Source organism: Paracoccidioides lutzii (genome assembly GCF_000150705.2).
Source record: "Paracoccidioides lutzii Pb01 unplaced genomic scaffold supercont2.7, whole genome shotgun sequence".
NCBI lineage: Eukaryota > Fungi > Ascomycota > Eurotiomycetes > Onygenales > Ajellomycetaceae > Paracoccidioides > Paracoccidioides lutzii.
Window position 1 is genome coordinate 348,903 of NW_015440953.1, and position 18,408 is coordinate 367,310.

An 18,408-nucleotide genomic window follows, 5' to 3' on the forward strand; every position below is an offset into this window, starting at 1 on the left:
CAGCTCACGACAATGTCTGAGGGAACCGCAGCCCGTATGTTTCCGAGTCTGGGCTTGTCGATGATTTATGGCATGAATAAATAGAGAGTCTAGGCTGCTTCCAGTATTTTCTTGATATGATTGGTGTTTTTGATTGAGAATATCGGTTTGAATGAAGAAATGAAGAATCTAGGTGGTGAATCTCATCCTTCAGTTCCTAAGGCATCATCACATCGCATATCAGGTAGGTGTATCTCTGGCGTTATGATTTGATTTTAGGACACAAATTATGTGCTCCGATGATATCAGATGGGGAGCAGCAGTCCCAGTCAGGCAACAAATGAAGGACAGCAGGCAGGAAGGAAAAGGAGGGAATATGAAGGTGGTCTTGACGCTCCTTTTAGAGAGGAGTAAATGAGGGCGTTTAATCCATTGATTTGCACAGGGGTACGTCGTAGATCTGGTTGACTTTTGGATTGACGTCTGGACTGCGATGACTTGTGCAGATGAATAGTTAGATGATAAAATACGCCTGGAAACGGGGCATATATCGAAGCAGGGGAAATATTCCACAGAGCAAGGCGAATATCATCATCATCATCATCATGGTTCGAATTTGCTTAACAGTTAACGAGCCTACAACATAGGCTTCTTATGCCATACATTTATACCATGAGGATAGAGGTAGAAGCCGGGACTCTCTCTTGAAATCGATAGGGCTGGATGCAGTGCGAAGATTTGGCTGTCAGAAGGGGGTTTTCCCCGTCCCCTTCTTAAGCCGCGCTGGGGGTGACCGGGCGCTGATTGGCTGGCCGGGGTGGAGTGTCAATCTCCACTGCCAAGACCATTCATTTATTAGCCCACCGGCCACGGCCAGATGTGACGGGACAAGGCCCTTCAGCGGGGTTCCCGTTAGGCTTCCCAGGCAACTCCAGGCAACTCCGGGCGCGGTGGCCGGGGGGGGGTTGGGGTGTGGTCATAAGCCCGGGGTGTGTGTGTGGCATCAGCCGCGAGCGTCCGCCCCAGTCAGCACAGCCCCTTGTCGCAAACGAGCCGGCGATGCGACCCGGGGGGTACATATCCCATACCCTGCATTGCCACACAATACCCCCGGAGGCACAAGTTGCTCTCAGGTCACACTACCTGACCACACTACCTGAACACTACCTGGACACTACCTGACCACTACCCGACCACTCCCTGGCCACTGCCTGGCCACTGCCTGGCCACTACTACCTGGACACCACCTGGTCACCACCTGGTCACTACCTGGTCACTCCCTTGTCGCTTAAAGGGCCTGGCCCCCCCAGTGACTCCTTGCCTGCACCCCCTTCCTTCCCTTCCCGTCTTCATCTTCTCTGGCTTCCTTTTCGCTCCTGCCTTCTTCCGCTTCTGCTCATCTCTCCTCTTCTTCCTCTTCCAGCCGTTTGTTCATCTTCATCTTCTTCCTCGTTGCATGCTCTCTTTCATCCATCTGCCTTGTGCTTTTTACTTCAGACACCGTCCAGGCTCCTGGGATATAAACTTTTTGATCACCGCCAGAACCGGAATCCAAATCCACCTCATGCAACATCATCTGCCTCTGGGTTGCCAATCATGAGATGAGTGTGGCTGGCTTCTCCTCCGGCTTCAACTGCTCCTGAATATATATGCCTCTGGCCTGGCGGTTGCACACATTCGTTCACTTCTTTTCTTTGTTCCCCAACGTTTCGTCCGTTGCCTGTCTTTTGTGCTCGTTTTTTTTTCTTGGTCCTTCCCGCCTACCCTACCGCCGTTGATTGGCACCAACCCAAAACATATTTCCAAATCCATCGATAAACACCCAGAGCACCACCTCTCTTCTTCGTATTGCCAACCGCCCAAAGAACTCAGCTATACATTTTCTGCTGAGCAGTTATCAATTAGCTGGCGCTGGATATTCATATTTGGGTCGTTTGCTCTGGTTTTATAAACTGGTTTTATTAGACCTTTTCACCGTCTGTTTTTCTCGTCCAGCTATTGAGACATTTATCTATAATCCGTCGCCATGGCAGGTCCTCATCCACAGCTCAGTAAGCATGCTGCATCACTCCAATCCAAACCCCCCATTTTGCGTTTATTTCCATAGACAATACGTATATTAATTCATTTGCTACAGTCTACGGACGCTCCCTCAATAACTTCTTCCGTCGATGCGTCCTCAATTGCCCTGCAGAGTCGCCTCCCTGTCCCGAGTGCGGCAAAGGTGAAACCTGCTCCTTGATCTCCCAGTCCTGTAACGCCTGCCAGAGCACTGTCTGTATCTCCGTTGCCTCTGTTGGCGGCGGCAAGGGGATCGAAAAGTCCAATTCAAAATCAGATACAGGCGCCATTGCTGGTGGAGTCCTTGGTGGTCTGGCAGTGATCACCGTGGTGTTCCTGGCGTGGTTCTACATTCGGAAGAAACGGAGGAGTGCTGCGCAAAGCCAGCAATGGGAGCCTGAGGGCTACGAGAAGCAGCCAGATGGATTTTTCATGAATAGCAGGGCTCGACAGTCTGCTGCGGGTTCCATTGCCTCCACCGTCCTCACCCGCGCATCCAATGTCATCCAGATTGCCTATATTCCAGGTGTCACCAACCGCTCTCCACCAGATACCCCGGGTATTCTTGTTCCTCCTGTTCCTCCACTCCCCACTGCCGCTGGAAGCAGCACCTCTAGCCAAGATCAGCACTTCTTCATCCCCGGGGATATCCGCGACTCAGTTTGGTCTGAGATGACAGAGGATGACTGCAAGAGCATCAGTCCTAGTCTCGCACGCAGCAGCGTTGCTACCACCATCTACCGCAACAATGCCATCGTCAGCCCCGTTCCCGCTCAACAGGCTCTTCGTGCGAAAGCCGCTGTTGTCAGTGTCAAACCTGGCACTAGCAGTCCCTCCGATACTTCTCGTTCTTCGACCCCTGCTGTTCCTCCAATTACTGCTTCCCAGATAGTCAAGGCCAAAGCCGTGGCAGCCAAAACAGTAAATAATATCAACAACATAGACAAGAAGGAAAACAAATACTCTGGTTCAATCGTTGCCCGCTCTATGGTTGCACGCCCCATCAACCTCACGAAGTCGCATCGAAGCAAACCCAATGCAATCTCCGAAGTCGATGGAACGTCCAACCCTAAGATCATCGTCTCACAAGCAAATTACGAATTGGATGGCGAGTCGCAAGATGGACTGGGATCCGGAAAAGTCCTTGTCGCGTCCAGTAATAATAACAGTAAAAATCGCCAATCTGACGAATCTGTCACCATAACTGATATCGACGATTCTCCTGCCACCAAGCAAAGCCCCTTTGATGATCCCCAACAGAGATCAAGCCCTCCTACCATTCCAGAGGAGAGGGAAAGCCTCACATCCGTCTCAAGCCACGACCACCAAGATTCATACCCTTTACATGAACAAAGAACACAGCCAGATTCCAACTCGTCTCTCGAGAGGAGCATGAGCCCTTTTGATGACCGGAATGAAGTTAAGCCGTGAAATTTATTCTAGGCAACCCGCCTGAATTTTTATGGGTTATCTTTTCTTCTCTTTGGATTTGTGAGGACTGTTTTTGCTTAAGAAGGAAACAAAAAAGTGAAACATTATAAAAACTTCTAATGCACAACTGCTCCCCGCATTATCCTGCGTTCCTGGAATTTTTATCATTTTGGAAGAATTACGGAACACCTTAACGATTGATGAGGAGTAATGACCCCAGAAACCTGGGTTGGGAATGTATAAAATGGCGTATCAACGTGGGAAATCAAAGGGGTTTGGGTTTTCTTGGATTCTCTTTATATAAGTTTTGTGCATCTTTTGTTCTTTATTTTCCTTCATATTCTTTTTTTGATATCTTTCCTTTAGTCCAACAAATCCTCAACTTCAATTTTTCAACATTCGATGCACGCTTTACCTCGTTTTTTATATCTTTTTATCTTGCTTGTTTCACCCAGACGTTTTGGTCCCTCGCTCAACCAACTTTTCCTTGGCCGTTTATTGTTTTTTGAAGGCAAGGTGTCTTTTTTGTATCTGGCGATGGAATTTACCCGCGTTTGGATTGAATATATATGTATATACATATATATTTGGGTTTATCTATCATGATACCAAGCGTAGCGAGGGATGCGCTGAATAATCCCTTGATTGTATTACTCTCTGATTTTCTTACCCGCTCAAAGTATTTGTCTGATGTCTTGTCATAACCACGAGAGAATATGATTATTGGGCCAATTTGTCACAATGTGCGCTATTTAAAATGCCTGCGTAAATCTTGGGGTGCGAATAGAAACGGGATACGTTTTATCGGCGAAATACTGACCAGTCAACACTCAATTGGGACCACGTGTTAGTAGATATGATACACTTGATCTTGTTTCGCTTCCAAATACCATTCCGCGGTTCTCCTGAGATGGCTGGAACTTATCAGAAAGATGGCCAACCGTGCTTTTATGGTTAGCATCTACGGTTTTACCAGTGGAAAATCTGGTGAGATGTTTGGAAATTTGCCCCGTGCATGCATGAACCTCACGTTCATGCATAGATATTGAGAAGTGCATAGATTGCATTGCAGCTTACTCTCCCTGCTAGGGATACCTGCCGTTGAACTAGGTCATCGACAAGGTGAAAGATCTTGCTTGAATAAAGAGGTCCCATATAGCGCCTCCAGTGCTCTTGACCCTCATACTTCGCGGACGAGAACAACCGAAGATATGTAATTCCTGGTAATGTTGATTGAAAACTGCATATGCAAGTGGAATGATTAAGTGTTCGGCCCTTTCAATATATGAATACTCATACAGTGGGTTTCACGTCATTTTGGTCCCACCCTCCACCCGCAAAGGAATTTAATAATGGGAATGAGAAACGATTCTGTGGCGAAGTGGGTGGTCTAATTGACAATTCCCCCCCCGGTTCCCTTGTGGTTCTATCTCCCTTCAAATCGATGATTTCAACTTATTTGCAAGTTGATGAGTTCATAGGACTGACTATGCGACTCCGATATCTTAACACCACACTGCTTCGCAGGATAGAGAGCCATGGAACGCCCTCTTTGAATTCTGATACAAGTTGCTTGCCGTTGAAATCGTTTTGCCAGGATTGTTGTCACTTGTCATCAAGACTCCAGTTTCATCTGCCTGGCGAAAATTTAGGGAGACGAAAATAACAGCAGAATCGATCTTTGAGGGCATGACGGCCGAAAGTGGAAGGCGTTCGGGCTGCTCTCGACCGCTCGTGCACCGCGGATTTGCACCCACACTAATCAACATTATACCCAAGTAGAAGCCATAAATCGCCGGTTTTTGGGAGCCTATTTACGTCCTCGGTCACATCCATGGCCTCATCTTCTGCTCGCGCGACTGCTCGCGAATCGCTCACCTGTCCCAATCATTCATTCGCCCATTCGCCCAGTCGCCCAGCTGGAGCGCACTGTTTCTGGCGCTCAACCCTCCAAATATGATGGTTATGGCTGCCCATTCTATTAATACCATCATATACCCCCCCTTCCCCTCTCCTCTCCGTCCCATTTCCCCTGCAGACAGCTGGTCCTCTCCGGTCTTCCTCTCCAGAATCTCTTTCCTATCTACCTACGACAGTCTCATAGGCCCGTTGAACGGTATGACAGTTGGAAGGCCCAAAGTGCCAAAAGCTACCAGATTACGCACCGCAGGTCGACAACACTCTCCCAGAAAGTTGATCTACAGAGTCACATTGGAATGACACGAGGCCGCTGATCGCGAGTTTATTATGCAAACGCTGAGAAGGCAGAGAGACAGTCTGGCGGAAGCTTCATTGGTGATCTGTTTAAGAAAATGGAATGACCTTCTTACAGAAAGACCAGCTTCTGCTCTACCAAACTCAAGACTATAGAAATGGAGTTCATCAGGAATCTGACAGTGAGCCGAGTCAAGACGTACTTTGACTGGCCTGAGAGCAACCACCGGAACAGCACCAAGGCAGTTTCGGCCTTCGACAGTTACTGGCGGCTTCTGAAGACCCTGTATGTCAAGCACACTGGTCATGGCATGGACGATGGGATGGCACTAAACTGTCTGAATGTAAGACCATCGAAGCAACTGATGTGGCACCAGCTGATTGGCGCCATACTCAGTATAAGAACATCGTGATCAAGAGATGGGGTCTCCGGTGACGACTGAAGAGGAAGCCGTCCGGCACAAAGAACAATGTGTACTGCCTCCTCCATGGGAGCATCACACACAGCCAGCAAGAGAGCGGGACCCACCGTCACCGTCTCTATTCCGAGGGCCAGGATCCCGGATCGGCCAGCACGATAACAGACCATAGCACCAGAGAAACGCATGAGAGCTAATTCAGATGACGACGAGGAATATCAAGCCACAAAGATGTCACGAATCATGACCCCTCAAAGAAGCTGTCAATCCGCCTGAGAAGGAGCGCCCTGCGTCAAATCCGGGGTGCACAGTGAAAACGTTATGTACAATACCAAAGACAGAGACATGGATAACCATATGAACAATAATACAATCTTTGACTCAGGGCATGTTGATGAAGAAAGTGACAACACTCGCGAATCCATCTTAACATGCTCGTGTGAAAGAGTGATACTGACACAGAGTTGAGTATAGAATCAGTGGAGAGCGGCTCCACCAGCGGTATGACCGCTGACAATGACATCAGTGAACTTGACCGCTTCATAGATGGCATGACGGACGATGAGTACAATGCGTGCCCTGAGGAGACTGGTGCCATTGTCTGACGGTATATCAAGTTCCACATCATCCGGAGCCTCTTGGCTGGCTGGCCAAACATTCTCCTCGCTAAAATCACTCTTCTCCTTAGGAAGGGTGAAGACAAGAAGCCGCGAGTGTAAGGCTAGGCAACTTCCATCTTCCCAATCCCCGTGTTGTTTTCCTCTTCAATGACTGACCAACACTGCAGGAAAATATTCGTCATCAGTCACAATTCGGGGCCGCTCTTCGAACTTCGGCGGCACCTTTTCTCCAAGGCTACACACGACGAGATCTTCGCGACCGAATTCAAAAAGCTTTGAGATATCTACTGGTATTCCATCCCGTCACACCCAGGTGGTATGGATCTAAAGATCAAGGCGGAAATGCTGGGCGTGCTGGTGTTGCGCCAGCCTAAACATGCAGGGAATGGGTACCCAACATCGGAGAGGACACCACTTCAGGCATTTATATTGAGCGGTTACCTCAGGTACCTTAGCCTGGTGGCCGGGCTCAAGTATCGTCTGGCCCAGTATGTCTGGAGACGTTCTCTCTCATCAACGCCATCAGCAGAATGTGCATCACACTCCTTGTCACGCCAGTGCTCAGCTTCGTCATTCCAATCCTGCTCTCTTTATCCTCTCTTTTCTTCCTCCCTGGCCATCACACCAACAAGAGACCTACGGGATCCGCAGATAAAGCTCTGTCCTCTGTTCGGGATCAAATCGCCGACCACGTATCCAACGCGGTACGTTACTATCTAGACACGGTCATCCAGTTCGATCTGGAAGCCGCGGCCATGGAGCTCCGATCTAATGAAGTGTTCCAGAAAGCAGCCCATGGGCTGCTCTTGAACGCCGCCGCCACTGCTCCGACGGAACTTACTGACGAGCTGAAGGGAGAGATCATTCCGGCATGCTGATACGGAGTGATTCAACCAGCGACTCCGCAATAGCGCGGCCGGTCAGTCCTGGGATGAGTGTCCGGCCCTGCCATCGTTTCAGATCCCGAAACGGAGACGGATCGTCGAACTGACGTGTTGCGACACTCCGAAACCGACAGAAGATGAGCAGTTCGCGCGCCGGTGTGCGTGCATCATCATCTGGTTCAAGCTGCAGTGTCGGGAGGTTTAGCGTCAGGGTCAGCACAAGAAACAGCCGCCGCCGCGGCGGGATTTCAAGCCTGACCTGACCCAGACACCGTGCGGGAGAAAGAGACTATTCAGGTGAAGCTAGATGAAAACCAGTGCCCATTCTTGGACGCTGATATCTCATTGCCTTGGGAAGACCAGATGGAGATCCGGGGGTGCATGAACAAGTTCTGGAACCATATCGAGAGCGTCCACAGCGAGGAGCTGAAGGCATACTCCTCCGGACAAAAGTACTGCGGGATCTGCAAAGTACAGAGTATCACCTTCATTCCGCCCTGAGTCATGGAATTCAAGAGTCATACTCAGGAAGCACACGGTCCCCGTCTGCATTCATAGATTTTGACAGGGGACGTCTGGTGAGCCTACGATTACACAGGAACACGATTTTCAATAACAGACTATATGAGATCGATCTGGCTGCCTTGTGTAATGACTGAACCTCCACCAGCACTGCCAAATATTGAATGGAAAAGCTATCTCACTAGGGAAATTCCAACCGGTATCATTTCATCTTATTCTGACGGCAGAATAGCGCTCCTCGTAGGAATAAGAGAATGCTTTGGATGTTTTTCATAAAGAATACGAATCGTCCGTCACAGCAACATGTCTAGGCATTAGTTCAGTTGATGGAATGTGTGAATTATATTATGAGAGAATGTAGGCCATGGAAGTAGTCAAGAATGTCATTCACATGCTGTCGACTCCCCCCCCTCCCTCCCCTCCCCTTTAAGTTGTATGAGAGGTTGAACCACGTTTATATACTGAGAAACTGAATCATCCTATTCCTGATAAAAGGAAAGAAAGAAAGGGAAAATAAGGGAGAAGGTTCCATATAAGTGACGGTTTCATATAGTTAAGTGATAATAATTATAGTGCCGGCATGGTCTACTGTTATTTCATAATCAACCTCCGGTCGGATCCTCGTATACGAGGGTCCGCTACCTCAACGTGAAATATTTTTTTAGATATTCTATTCCATCTTCAAAATTCAATAACCAGTCAACGCAATGACTTCTTCATATATTTTAATAGAGAATAAGATCACAGAAGCTCTAAATCCATAGCTGATGTTGAAAATCCTAATATTAGTGCGTTGGCGAGAGAATTCAACGTTCCTTACTCACATTTGATCAATTGATTCCATGGCCCCCTCCCTCGCACCAAAAGAACTCCTGCTAACCGATTACTATCTTCTGGCAAGGAAAAATCACTCTGTCAGTATATAGAAACACTAGATAAGATAGGCCTACCTCCCAATCAGTCAATGATACTTGGTGCTGCTCGATTTGTCCTTGCAGAGAGTCATGAAGATCTCATTGATCTTCCACCTGAGATTGGAGAACATTGGGTCAAAAGATTCATCAAACGTCATCCTGAATACAATATACAATGGCAGAAGACCATCGACATGGCAAGGAAGCAAGCCCATGAGCCGTCATTCATACTTGATTGGTTTAACCATTTTAAGGAGACAGTGGATAAGTTTGGGGTCCAACTCAGTGATATCTACAACTTTGATGAAGCGGGGTTCAGGATAGGAATCGGACGAGATCAGTGGATAGTGACGCGAGATCCTCGAAGGCAGACTTTTGTTGGAAGCTCAAATAATAGAGAAAACCTTACAATCATCGAAGCAGTCTCAACGGACGGCTTAATCATCCCTCCTTTGTACATTCTCACCGCGAAGCAGCTACAGGAGCGCTGGACCGATGAGATTGAGAAGGATGCCATGGTGGGCATGTCAGACACTGGATATAACAATGATCAAATCTCTTTTCAGTGGATTCAACACTTCCATCACTCTATGAAGAGTCGCACCAAAGGATCTCATCGTCTGCTTCTATTGGATGGCTTTGACTCCCACTGCACGTACGAGTTCATGGATTATTTCAACAATAACATCATCCCCTTCTACCTTATTCCGCATACGAGTCATCTATTACAGCCTCTGGATGTAGGGGTTTTTCAGGCATTGAAGCATCATCATTCATTGGCAGTTGAAGAAGCAACAAGACGTGGTTGTGAGAAGTTTACAAAAGTTGAATTTCTTCATGCCATCACCTCTATACGAAAGGCGACATTCAGGGTTCATACGATCAAGAGAGGATGGGAAGCAACAGGCCTGGTTCCATTTAATCTGTCCATCGTCCTTAGTAAATTATGTGAGTTTGAGACAACTCCTATGAGTCCATCTACATCTGTTTCCATCAACTCCTTGACCTGGTATACTCCTTCAACTGTTCATCAATTCAACTGATATAAGTGCAAATTGGAGGCTATGGAGGACATCAAAGACCCTGAATATATTCAAATTGGGCTAGAGAAGCTCTATAAGGGCAGTATCATGATGGTCAATACAGTGACTCTTCTGCAGGATGAGCTCTCAAAAACTGCCACAGCCACTGCGGCTCGCGAACACCGCCGGCGAGCATCCTGAAGAGTAGTACATATGGGGGGGGTCATATCCGCATCTAATATACGCAAGATGACAGTCATTCATCAAAAGCTTGATAATCAGGAGGCATTAGAGAAGTTGCGTCTGAAATGGAAGAAAGTTATGGTGGAACTTAAAACGATATTGTAGAGACAAGGGTATTAATGTTAGAGCCACCAAATTTACTAGGAAGAGTCATAAATAGATTATCTACTGCATAATCAAGTTGTATTTAATGAATCTGGCTACATTCATTGATAATTTAATATCCCGGATAAAAAAATATTTCACGTTGAGTCCGACCGGAGGTTGATTATGAAATCAACCACTAGGGCCCGGTTAGTGTTTCCGGAATAGCTTCATTGCTAAAGACTGATATCTGACATAGTTATAACTAGCTATGCTATAATTTTAACAATCGAGACACTTCAATTCACAAATGTTGGTTTGAGCAATATCATGCAGCTCAACTACTTAAAGAAAACTCACATAATAGTTACAAGATACAATCTGTGATGAAGAGCATATGAGTAGAAACTTGAAGATCATGTTTTGGTTCAAGTATATCATGAAGACTGAATGTAGAAGAATCCTTTTAGGTCTGAACCTGTCAACGCAGTCGCCCGTCAGCAATTCATGTGGCTGCTGGCTTGAGCACTGTGGTTACAGCCGTATCTTTAAAGTATAGAAATGTACTGTGGTTGTTGGTTTATCCCCTGATTTTCATCAGGATATGCAGGGTACAACTACTGTAGTTAACTACCTATGTGACTATCTTTGAATGTATCCGATTACATATATGAGCTTACTGCCTCGCCAAGGCCCTTTGTTACTTACAGTCAGATTATTTATATTGAAATCTTTCAGACGCTTCCGCGAAGTCCCGCGCTGCATTCAGATCATCTTTTGTAATTGTCAATTTCATCTTCAGGGTTTGTGAGGTTTGAAGGTTTGCCTCCGAGCATCAGTGAGAAGTTGTTGATTCAGTCTCCGGTTTTTTTTTTGGCGAAGTGTTTGATGCTGTTGACGGAGCCTTGGGCAGTCTACAAACACGTGAAATATCATTTCTCTTGTTCCACATTCGCATTTGTCATCGTCTCTGTATTTTATCCTCATCGTAAAGGTTTCTAGGCAGGAGTGTCCGGTTTTGAGTTGTGTTAAGATCCGCGCTTGGTGTCTTGGGAGAGTCACATAGGGGTTGCAGGAGTGTCTGGCTGGAAGTGCTGTGTCAATATTGCGTAGGTGCCTTCTCTTTGTCGATGTCAACCATTCCTTTTCCATTTTTTTTTCTTTTTTTTTTTTTTCATTTTCTTAGGCGTTCTTTTGAGGGGAGGGGAGGTTATCAGTTTCTGAAAATGATGGGTGGGTGTGGGTTGATCGACTGTTTTGCAATCTGGTCGGCGACTTCATTTCCGAAGATACCACCACAGTTGACCGACACCCGTTGCATTCAGATGTTGACTCGCGGTGTTTCTTTCATCTGTTTTGTTGTATCTAGAATGCTGTAGACTATTTGTCATCCAGACTGTTTTGATGAATTCTTGATGTTCTTTAAGTGCGGAGCGCGAGTCACTTATAATGATGTAGGTGCGATGGTGTAGGGGTTCAACTCGAGTGGCTTGGAGGCTTGTGGCACCGAAGTGCGATTGCCATGCGAGGAAGAGTGCATAGTAGATTGCTATTAATTCCACTGTCAGGACTGCCCAGTGCTCTTTGATGCCTGCTTATAGTAATGTATACAGTTTTGTGTGTCGATTATCGTGGCTGCCACTCTCCCATGCCAAAGTTTGTCACTGGGGCACCTGTAAACACTGTGGTGGAGGGGTGTTCCATCATCTTCAGTGTCCTTTCAATAGTTTCATCCTTGTCGGAGTCGATGTGTATGGCTCGCTTATCATTGTGTGCCATGGTTCAATGGGACATGAGTTGATGGTCTTGATGGGTTCGAGCTCTCCCGCATTAATCATCCTCATGCGTCCTAGAGGGGGTACGGGCGTCTTCTTCCAGAGCATGTCGCGCTCAACATGGCTCTTTGGAGTACTTTGTGTATTTGGGTGCGTTTCAGGGAGGGTTCGCAGGTTTGTGATGACCTCCTGAGCCCGTTTTCACACTCTGAGACTTGTTGGGGGCGTGTGGGCCTCGACTTCCAGGGTATGAGTGGTTACGGTTTTGAATAATGATAGGATTCTAATTAGAGCAGTTCATGGAACTTTCGTAAGGTTGGTCGCCTGCCCTGACGGTTTTGTCAGATTATACCACACTATGGATGAATAGTCAGTTTTGGGGACAACAGGCAATGTACAGCTGGCTCATTTGTTCAGGTCACAGGTGGCGTAGTTGTTCTATTGCAACGCATGTTCTGGTTGCCTTCCAATCACATACAGAGTGTGGGTCTTCCAATGCACTTCCTGGTCAAACATCACTCCCAGGAGTTTCACAGCCGGTGCTAACGGCTTCACATATCCTTCCATTGTAACATTATTTACCAGCTGTTAGTTCTTCTTTCTTGTGAAGTGGATGGATTTTTGTCTTGTTTTGCAATGAAACAGGAACCTGTGTGTTTGACCCATTCTTTGAATTGAGGCATGTCTATCTTTTGTATCTTCTTCAGGTTGTCTTCAGCGCTTCGTCCGGTCCTCCACCGTAAGTAATCATTGATGAATGCTGATACTTCTTGGCGGTTGTCTACTGATTGATTCACCAGGTCGGAGTTAAAGATCATGAATAGAATCAGTGAGATATGGGAACCTTGAGCAAGGCCAGCATGGACAAGAGGAGGGATGTCAGTACTCAAGTCATCAAATTAGATGCAGGCTGATCTGTCTTCCATGAAACTGCGGATCCATTGGCAGGCTATTTGAGGAATGCCTCTCTCTCTGAGGCGAGCGTCCAGGGTGCTCGCGTTTACCCTGTTAAAAGCTCCTTTAAGGTCGATTGAGATCAGTGTCAAGACCCAGCCCCGTTTCTAAGATTGGTCTATGGCACTGGCCAGAATCAGGAGGGCTTGTTCCGTAGATCTATCTGGCCTGCCACCAAACTGTATGTGTGTGGATAAATTATATCTCTCTGTGTAGTATGCCAGGCGTCTTGCCATCGCTTTCTCTAGGATTTTACCAAGTGTATTGAGCAAGGAGATTAGGGGGTACGCTCCCGGTACTGTATAGTCTTACTTTCCGGGTTTTCGCAGTACGATGATGTTCGCCGTCTTCCATCATTTTGGATGGTGTCCTAGGTTTATAGAATGTTTCAAATATGTGAAGGACAATTCTTGTTACATATTCCAGAGCTTTTTCCAGACCAGTGTGAGGAGACCATTAACACCCAGTACGTTCTGCTCTTGGTGCTGACAACACTTTGAGAATCTCTTCTTCTGTTACTGATTCCCATAATAACTCCTCTCGGGAGGGAACCGAGTGTTCGACTGGAGGGGCCAGAGTTCGCGGGAAGAAGTTGTTGAGGAGGGCCTTTGCTTTGTCCTTGTTGTTTATATACTCTGTGTCATCAACAGTGAGGGGGGGAATGTGGGCGTAGTTGTCTGTGAGATCGATATACCTTGCCGCCTTTCATAGTTGATTTCCTGAGCTAGCCTGGTCTAGAAGGTCTTTCCAGTGGTCTTTTTTAACTTTTTTCAATCTGTCGTGTTTACTCCCTGCGGTTAATTTTATGCTTGTGTATAGGTCTTTAGTGATTGAGTCATCCTTGCTTTGGGTTGCGCAGCTAGCCTGATATCACCTTCAGCTCCGGTTACAGTCTGCTTGCTTTGCTTTTAGATCTGGTGTGAACCACCATTTGAAGCATGAGCATAGTTTAGCGATAGGGGTGGGTTTGTTTATTTCTGATTTTGTAAGTGTCAATGAGGATATCTACCCTTCTAGTTCACATTCTGACTCAATCATTGGTATGGGCCACAATGCTTTTCTGATTGTTTCGCCTGCTTTTCCCCAGTCTGGTTTATTCGTATAGCCTGTGTGGTTTGTTTTTGCTTTTGCTCTCTAGCTGAGGGCTCCATTCTGAGTAGATGCCTCTATGGTCAGATCCGTAGTTGTCAGGGTAGAGATGACACTTGAGGAGTTGTTGCTGGATGTCGCTAAGTGTCAGGTCCAGCGTCAATCAAACCCCGGCCTAGCCACTCGACCAGTGAGTGGATACTACAGTCGGGAGACAGCTTTGGAGGTGATGTGTTTGTATGAAGCTCAGCAGTTCATCAGTATCCCTTAACCACCTTTGACTGATGTCGATTCCGCCCCATAGCTGGTGATGATGGTTAAAATCCCCACTGATCACGACTTTATTTCTCAATGTCTGTAGGATTGTGCTGTTTATCATGTCCAGGGCTGAATCCATCTCGTTGCCGCTGCGAGATGCTTCCCCACATTGTATGTATGCGGAAATGGATTTGGATTGCATTAATGTGCGGGCTGTCGCATTGCACTTGCCTGTAGGCTGAAGTGGAGATTTATTTGTTGATGTATATCAGGCTGCGCTTCTTGACCTCGGTATCTGTGTTCATTGTTTTGAAATACTCTCCATTGAGGATATATGACTGGCGTCTTGTAGAAGGTAAAGGGCGGTTCCTGTATGAGTAGCATGTCGAGCTCCGTTGTCTTAGGGTCACTGATGAGGGCTTCCATGATGGCTCTCCTTCTCGTTATATTCAGTTGAAGTATGCGTAGTGTTTGTGATGTCATTAAATATTGATGGCATTGATTTTGATTCTGCATTTTTTCGTTCCTGTCTGGCGATAGCCGTTGCAATCCACATATTTATAAAGGTCTTGCTTCAGGCGGACAATTGTTCATGTCATGTTCGCCGGTGCAGATTCCGCATCGAAGTGCCTCCTTGCAACTCCATGCCAGGTGGCCGATCGTTCGGCATCTGTAGCACCTCTTCTTCTTGATCTGGCACAACTCAATGCTTTCTAGGTATCTACGTCCAAAGATCATGCCGTCATTTATCGCCCATTCTGTGGCCTCTAGGCTATAGAACCAGATTCCAAGTGACGCAGACGTTCCCAGGTCGGAGTCCTTTCTGTTGAGCCATGCAATATCCACAATTTAAATCCTTTACTATTAAACTCATTTTCCTCTGTTAATTTGTTGATCCTTCCCACTTTATCATCTGTCAGATTAACCTCGTGGGTCAGTGCCAATTTGCGCCAAAATGAAATGTATAAATCTCGCTCCAATGCTCATTGCCTTCTTACTGGCTATTAATTCTGCTCAGGTGGGTGTGAGTAACCAATGAAACTGTCCACATATTCTTCAAGAAGGTCCTTAGCTGGCCAGAAAACCTTTTCAGATCCTCTTTCACCCCGAGGAGCTTTGTCTTCCTTCTCTGGAGTATATGTTGTTTCATTTAGGACGAAGTCCTCTTTGTCATTTATGCGATGCCACATGGAATTCCCGCTCCATCTGATTGTCAGCTTTGAAGGCGAAGGTGCCATGCCAGCCTTTGGGATCATTGTCATGTTTGCCCTTGACAGTGGTAGTATCATACATGTCAGATCTGATTCATGGTCTAGTTAGCACTAGACAATATATAGGATCTATGGCCAAGAATTAAGACAGAACCACACTCTCAAGGACTTGCAAGAAGCTGAGAAGGACTAACTGAATGAGAACCATCTAAGGAGCAAGATTTGGTCTCTAGCTGTCGCAGAGGCCAGGGCGACTAAAGTGCTTTTTCGACTTCAACTGACTGTGTTGCCGGCATAGAACAAGTATCTGACAAAGTTGACGCCCTCTCCAGCAGCAGTCATATTTTCAGGTGAAGCAACAATGGAAGAGGAGACACCATTAGCAAGAGTCCAAATGTTTTATATTTGATTGTAGGGATGATATGCTGATGAGAGGACCATCGTCGTGCTCTTATATTTTTATCTTAACCCTGTAAAGAGCGGGAGAAAGTACTGGCCCCTATTCATTAGTGTACGACTCATTGATTGCCTAAATCATTGATTGTGGAGAGGGTTCATTGGGCGGTTCCAGTTCGACAAAACGTAGAGATCAGATGGGTGAATAGTTTTTTTTTCACATTCCTCAATCCACCCATCACCACTTCTATCATGGCATGCCACGAGTTATAAAAGAGCCGCTTCTTTTTTCTTTATTTTCTTGCCATTGAAGTCCCTAAAACTCTTGACTCCATTGTCACGCCCATCACCCATCTGCTGCGCTCAGAAGGTTGAAGAAGATGGAAGGGAGCATTGTTTCACATACAACTGGATTGACGGTGCAGAGTCACTTGAAACGTAAAACCCTGGGGATTATCATTCTATCATGATTGGGGGTATACTACACGAGCGATACCGCATCGTGGACAAGCTGGGTTTTGGAGGCTATTCAACTGTTTGGCTAGCCCAAGACACTCATCTGAAGCGCTATGTCGCTGTCAAAGTCGGGCATAGCAAACTCACTTCCGCATGAGATTTAGATTCTGCGAGCTCTTTCCGCGCCACTACCGTTGTCTTCATCCTTGCATCCAGGGCGCAATTTAATTCCTTTTATCCTGGATGAATTTAAGCGACATGGTTCTAATAGAACTCATCCATGCTACGCAATGACTCCCGCACGATGCAGTCTTAGAGAGGCCTCTTTTAGCCGCCTATTTCCTCTTGAAGCTAAGCGGGCGCTGTCGGGTGGCCTCACACTAGCTATTGCATATATGCATTCACGAGACTATTCCCATGGAAGTTTGTCATTGTCATAATCGCAATTATTTGTGCCTGAATCCTCCTCAGTTAATATTCATCTTTATTTAGATATCCATCTTCGCTAAATCTTAGTTAAACTCCCATCAAGTTTCGATCAACTCTCGATTGAGCAATTAACTATATGAAGAATATGACAAGCCTGAGACAGTCCCCGTTATGCAGCGCAATGTCAAATCACTTCCACCCAGTGTCCCAGCAAAGGCAGTGATCCCACTCCGCCTTGGGGAAAATGCAGAAGAATTCTCGCTGTCTGACGCGCGGGTGGAAACGTAGAGTAGGTGAGTTTGACATGGAGGAAACAGTTGCTCTCCTAGAATTGATGCGTCTTTCTGGGATAAGAGAGAAATCCAGTTTTCTGTACCTTCAGGGTGGGGAAGAAACGGGATGAAATATCTTTTCAACCTTTGGAACTGACGTCTCACCTTCACAAGCCTCACAAACAGTGGCGCAGGAATGTCGGGACGGATGGTTAAATTAAGAACCATTCAGCGTTGGACTTCATATCCAAATGTAACACTGCGAAAACCTAGAAGGCCCCGGTCTTTGCATCACCAGTGAATTGAGATGGATAGCCCTTCTGTATCCCCTCACTACCACCGCCTCAGCTGTAACTGTCAGCTGGCGAAATACAAATATCCACCCACCAACACCAATGGTTGTGCTGGTGGCGAGCTGTAAGGCAGGAGCAGTATGAGCATTTGCGGGGGATGGAAGATGGACCAAGGACAGAAGTTTGTTCTGGAGAGCAGAGCTATACAGCAATGTAGATTTCATCATGGAGTGGGCAAAAATTGTCACCAAATCAGGCTACCCTCTCAGCCTTTCTGCTCTCCCCTCCTTCACGTTGAACGAGCCCAATATCCCACGCGCTGAAAATTGGCCAAGTCCCGGTGAAATAAGGGGGTAATTGTGCGTCAACCCATCGCCTTGTGATACCAGCTGTCATACTTTGCAGGGAATGCCGGCGAATCTCAACCTCTCACTTATTCTCTTGACTGCAGCATCGACCGAGGTCGTTCTTGACTTGCAGATCATGTGTTCCCTGGCAGCACCCCAATGCACTTCCCTGTCGCATGAGCACGAAACTCCAATAGCAGAACAAGTCTCTCAATCCATCATGAAGCGTGCAGCGTTAAAATTAGTGGATTTTGACATCACATCACAATTTTACGTCATCCCCGTCTCTTTGCCTGATTTTAGCGCCAGGGTACCAAGGCTGAATCTCAATCTCCGATGGAGGCCCTTCATTGTCATTGATTCGGCATCTTGCTACTCGCCAAGAGGAAACTGTAGCGCGACCAACGATTCACCCGCGCTGGAGTGGTGTCCACAATTACCATCAGCCGCACCAGGCCACCAGGGAATAAATGTCAAGGCAACAGAGAGCCTGACAGGATCTCAACGGGGAAAGTGACAAACGCCCCCCCTCCCA

At 46.7% G+C, this 18,408-nt stretch overlaps 9 protein-coding genes across 9 annotated transcripts; 5 read left to right on the forward strand and 4 right to left on the reverse strand.

Annotated features, from left to right (window-relative positions):
* Positions 1-2,005: 2,005 nt before the first annotated feature.
* PAAG_03425 (hypothetical protein) lies at positions 2,006-3,471 on the forward strand (the record flags this gene model as incomplete). Its single annotated transcript, XM_002794834.2, has 2 exons — positions 2,006-2,030; positions 2,117-3,471. The coding sequence occupies 2 exons, from the start codon at positions 2,006-2,008 to the stop codon at positions 3,469-3,471; spliced, it is 1,380 nt and encodes a 459-aa protein (XP_002794880.1).
* Positions 3,472-4,976: 1,505 nt separating this feature from the next.
* PAAG_03426 (hypothetical protein) lies at positions 4,977-6,292 on the reverse strand (the record flags this gene model as incomplete). The annotated part of the gene is made up of 5 exons (XM_015844964.1): positions 4,977-5,229; positions 5,350-5,558; positions 5,637-5,669; positions 5,802-6,014; positions 6,092-6,292. 5 exons carry the CDS (start codon positions 6,290-6,292, stop codon positions 4,977-4,979), a joined length of 909 nt encoding a protein of 302 aa, XP_015701938.1.
* A 315-nt stretch (positions 6,293-6,607) lies between these two features.
* PAAG_11615 (hypothetical protein) lies at positions 6,608-7,003 on the forward strand (the record flags this gene model as incomplete). Its single annotated transcript, XM_015847232.1, has 3 exons — positions 6,608-6,703; positions 6,797-6,819; positions 6,892-7,003. The coding sequence occupies 3 exons, from the start codon at positions 6,608-6,610 to the stop codon at positions 7,001-7,003; spliced, it is 231 nt and encodes a 76-aa protein (XP_015703141.1).
* A 39-nt stretch (positions 7,004-7,042) lies between these two features.
* On the forward strand, positions 7,043-8,109 carry PAAG_11616 (hypothetical protein; the record flags this gene model as incomplete). Its single annotated transcript, XM_015847233.1, has 4 exons — positions 7,043-7,212; positions 7,254-7,428; positions 7,622-7,766; positions 7,877-8,109. 4 exons carry the CDS (start codon positions 7,043-7,045, stop codon positions 8,107-8,109), a joined length of 723 nt encoding a protein of 240 aa, XP_015703142.1.
* Positions 8,110-11,670: 3,561 nt separating this feature from the next.
* PAAG_11617 (hypothetical protein) lies at positions 11,671-12,172 on the reverse strand (the record flags this gene model as incomplete). The annotated part of the gene is made up of 2 exons (XM_015847234.1): positions 11,671-11,987; positions 12,067-12,172. 2 exons carry the CDS (start codon positions 12,170-12,172, stop codon positions 11,671-11,673), a joined length of 423 nt encoding a protein of 140 aa, XP_015703143.1.
* Positions 12,173-14,386: 2,214 nt separating this feature from the next.
* On the reverse strand, positions 14,387-14,895 carry PAAG_03427 (hypothetical protein; the record flags this gene model as incomplete). The annotated part of the gene is made up of 2 exons (XM_015844965.1): positions 14,387-14,707; positions 14,788-14,895. The coding sequence occupies 2 exons, from the start codon at positions 14,893-14,895 to the stop codon at positions 14,387-14,389; spliced, it is 429 nt and encodes a 142-aa protein (XP_015701939.1).
* A 578-nt stretch (positions 14,896-15,473) lies between these two features.
* Positions 15,474-15,731, reverse strand: PAAG_03428 (hypothetical protein; the record flags this gene model as incomplete). The annotated part of the gene is made up of 1 exon (XM_002794837.2): positions 15,474-15,731. The coding sequence occupies one exon, from the start codon at positions 15,729-15,731 to the stop codon at positions 15,474-15,476; it is 258 nt and encodes an 85-aa protein (XP_002794883.2).
* A 1,091-nt stretch (positions 15,732-16,822) lies between these two features.
* On the forward strand, positions 16,823-17,249 carry PAAG_03429 (hypothetical protein; the record flags this gene model as incomplete). The annotated part of the gene is made up of 2 exons (XM_002794838.2): positions 16,823-16,955; positions 17,104-17,249. The coding sequence occupies 2 exons, from the start codon at positions 16,823-16,825 to the stop codon at positions 17,247-17,249; spliced, it is 279 nt and encodes a 92-aa protein (XP_002794884.2).
* A 685-nt stretch (positions 17,250-17,934) lies between these two features.
* PAAG_11618 (hypothetical protein) lies at positions 17,935-18,390 on the forward strand (the record flags this gene model as incomplete). Its single annotated transcript, XM_015847235.1, has 1 exon — positions 17,935-18,390. The coding sequence occupies one exon, from the start codon at positions 17,935-17,937 to the stop codon at positions 18,388-18,390; it is 456 nt and encodes a 151-aa protein (XP_015703144.1).
* Between the last annotated feature and the right edge of the window lie 18 nt (positions 18,391-18,408).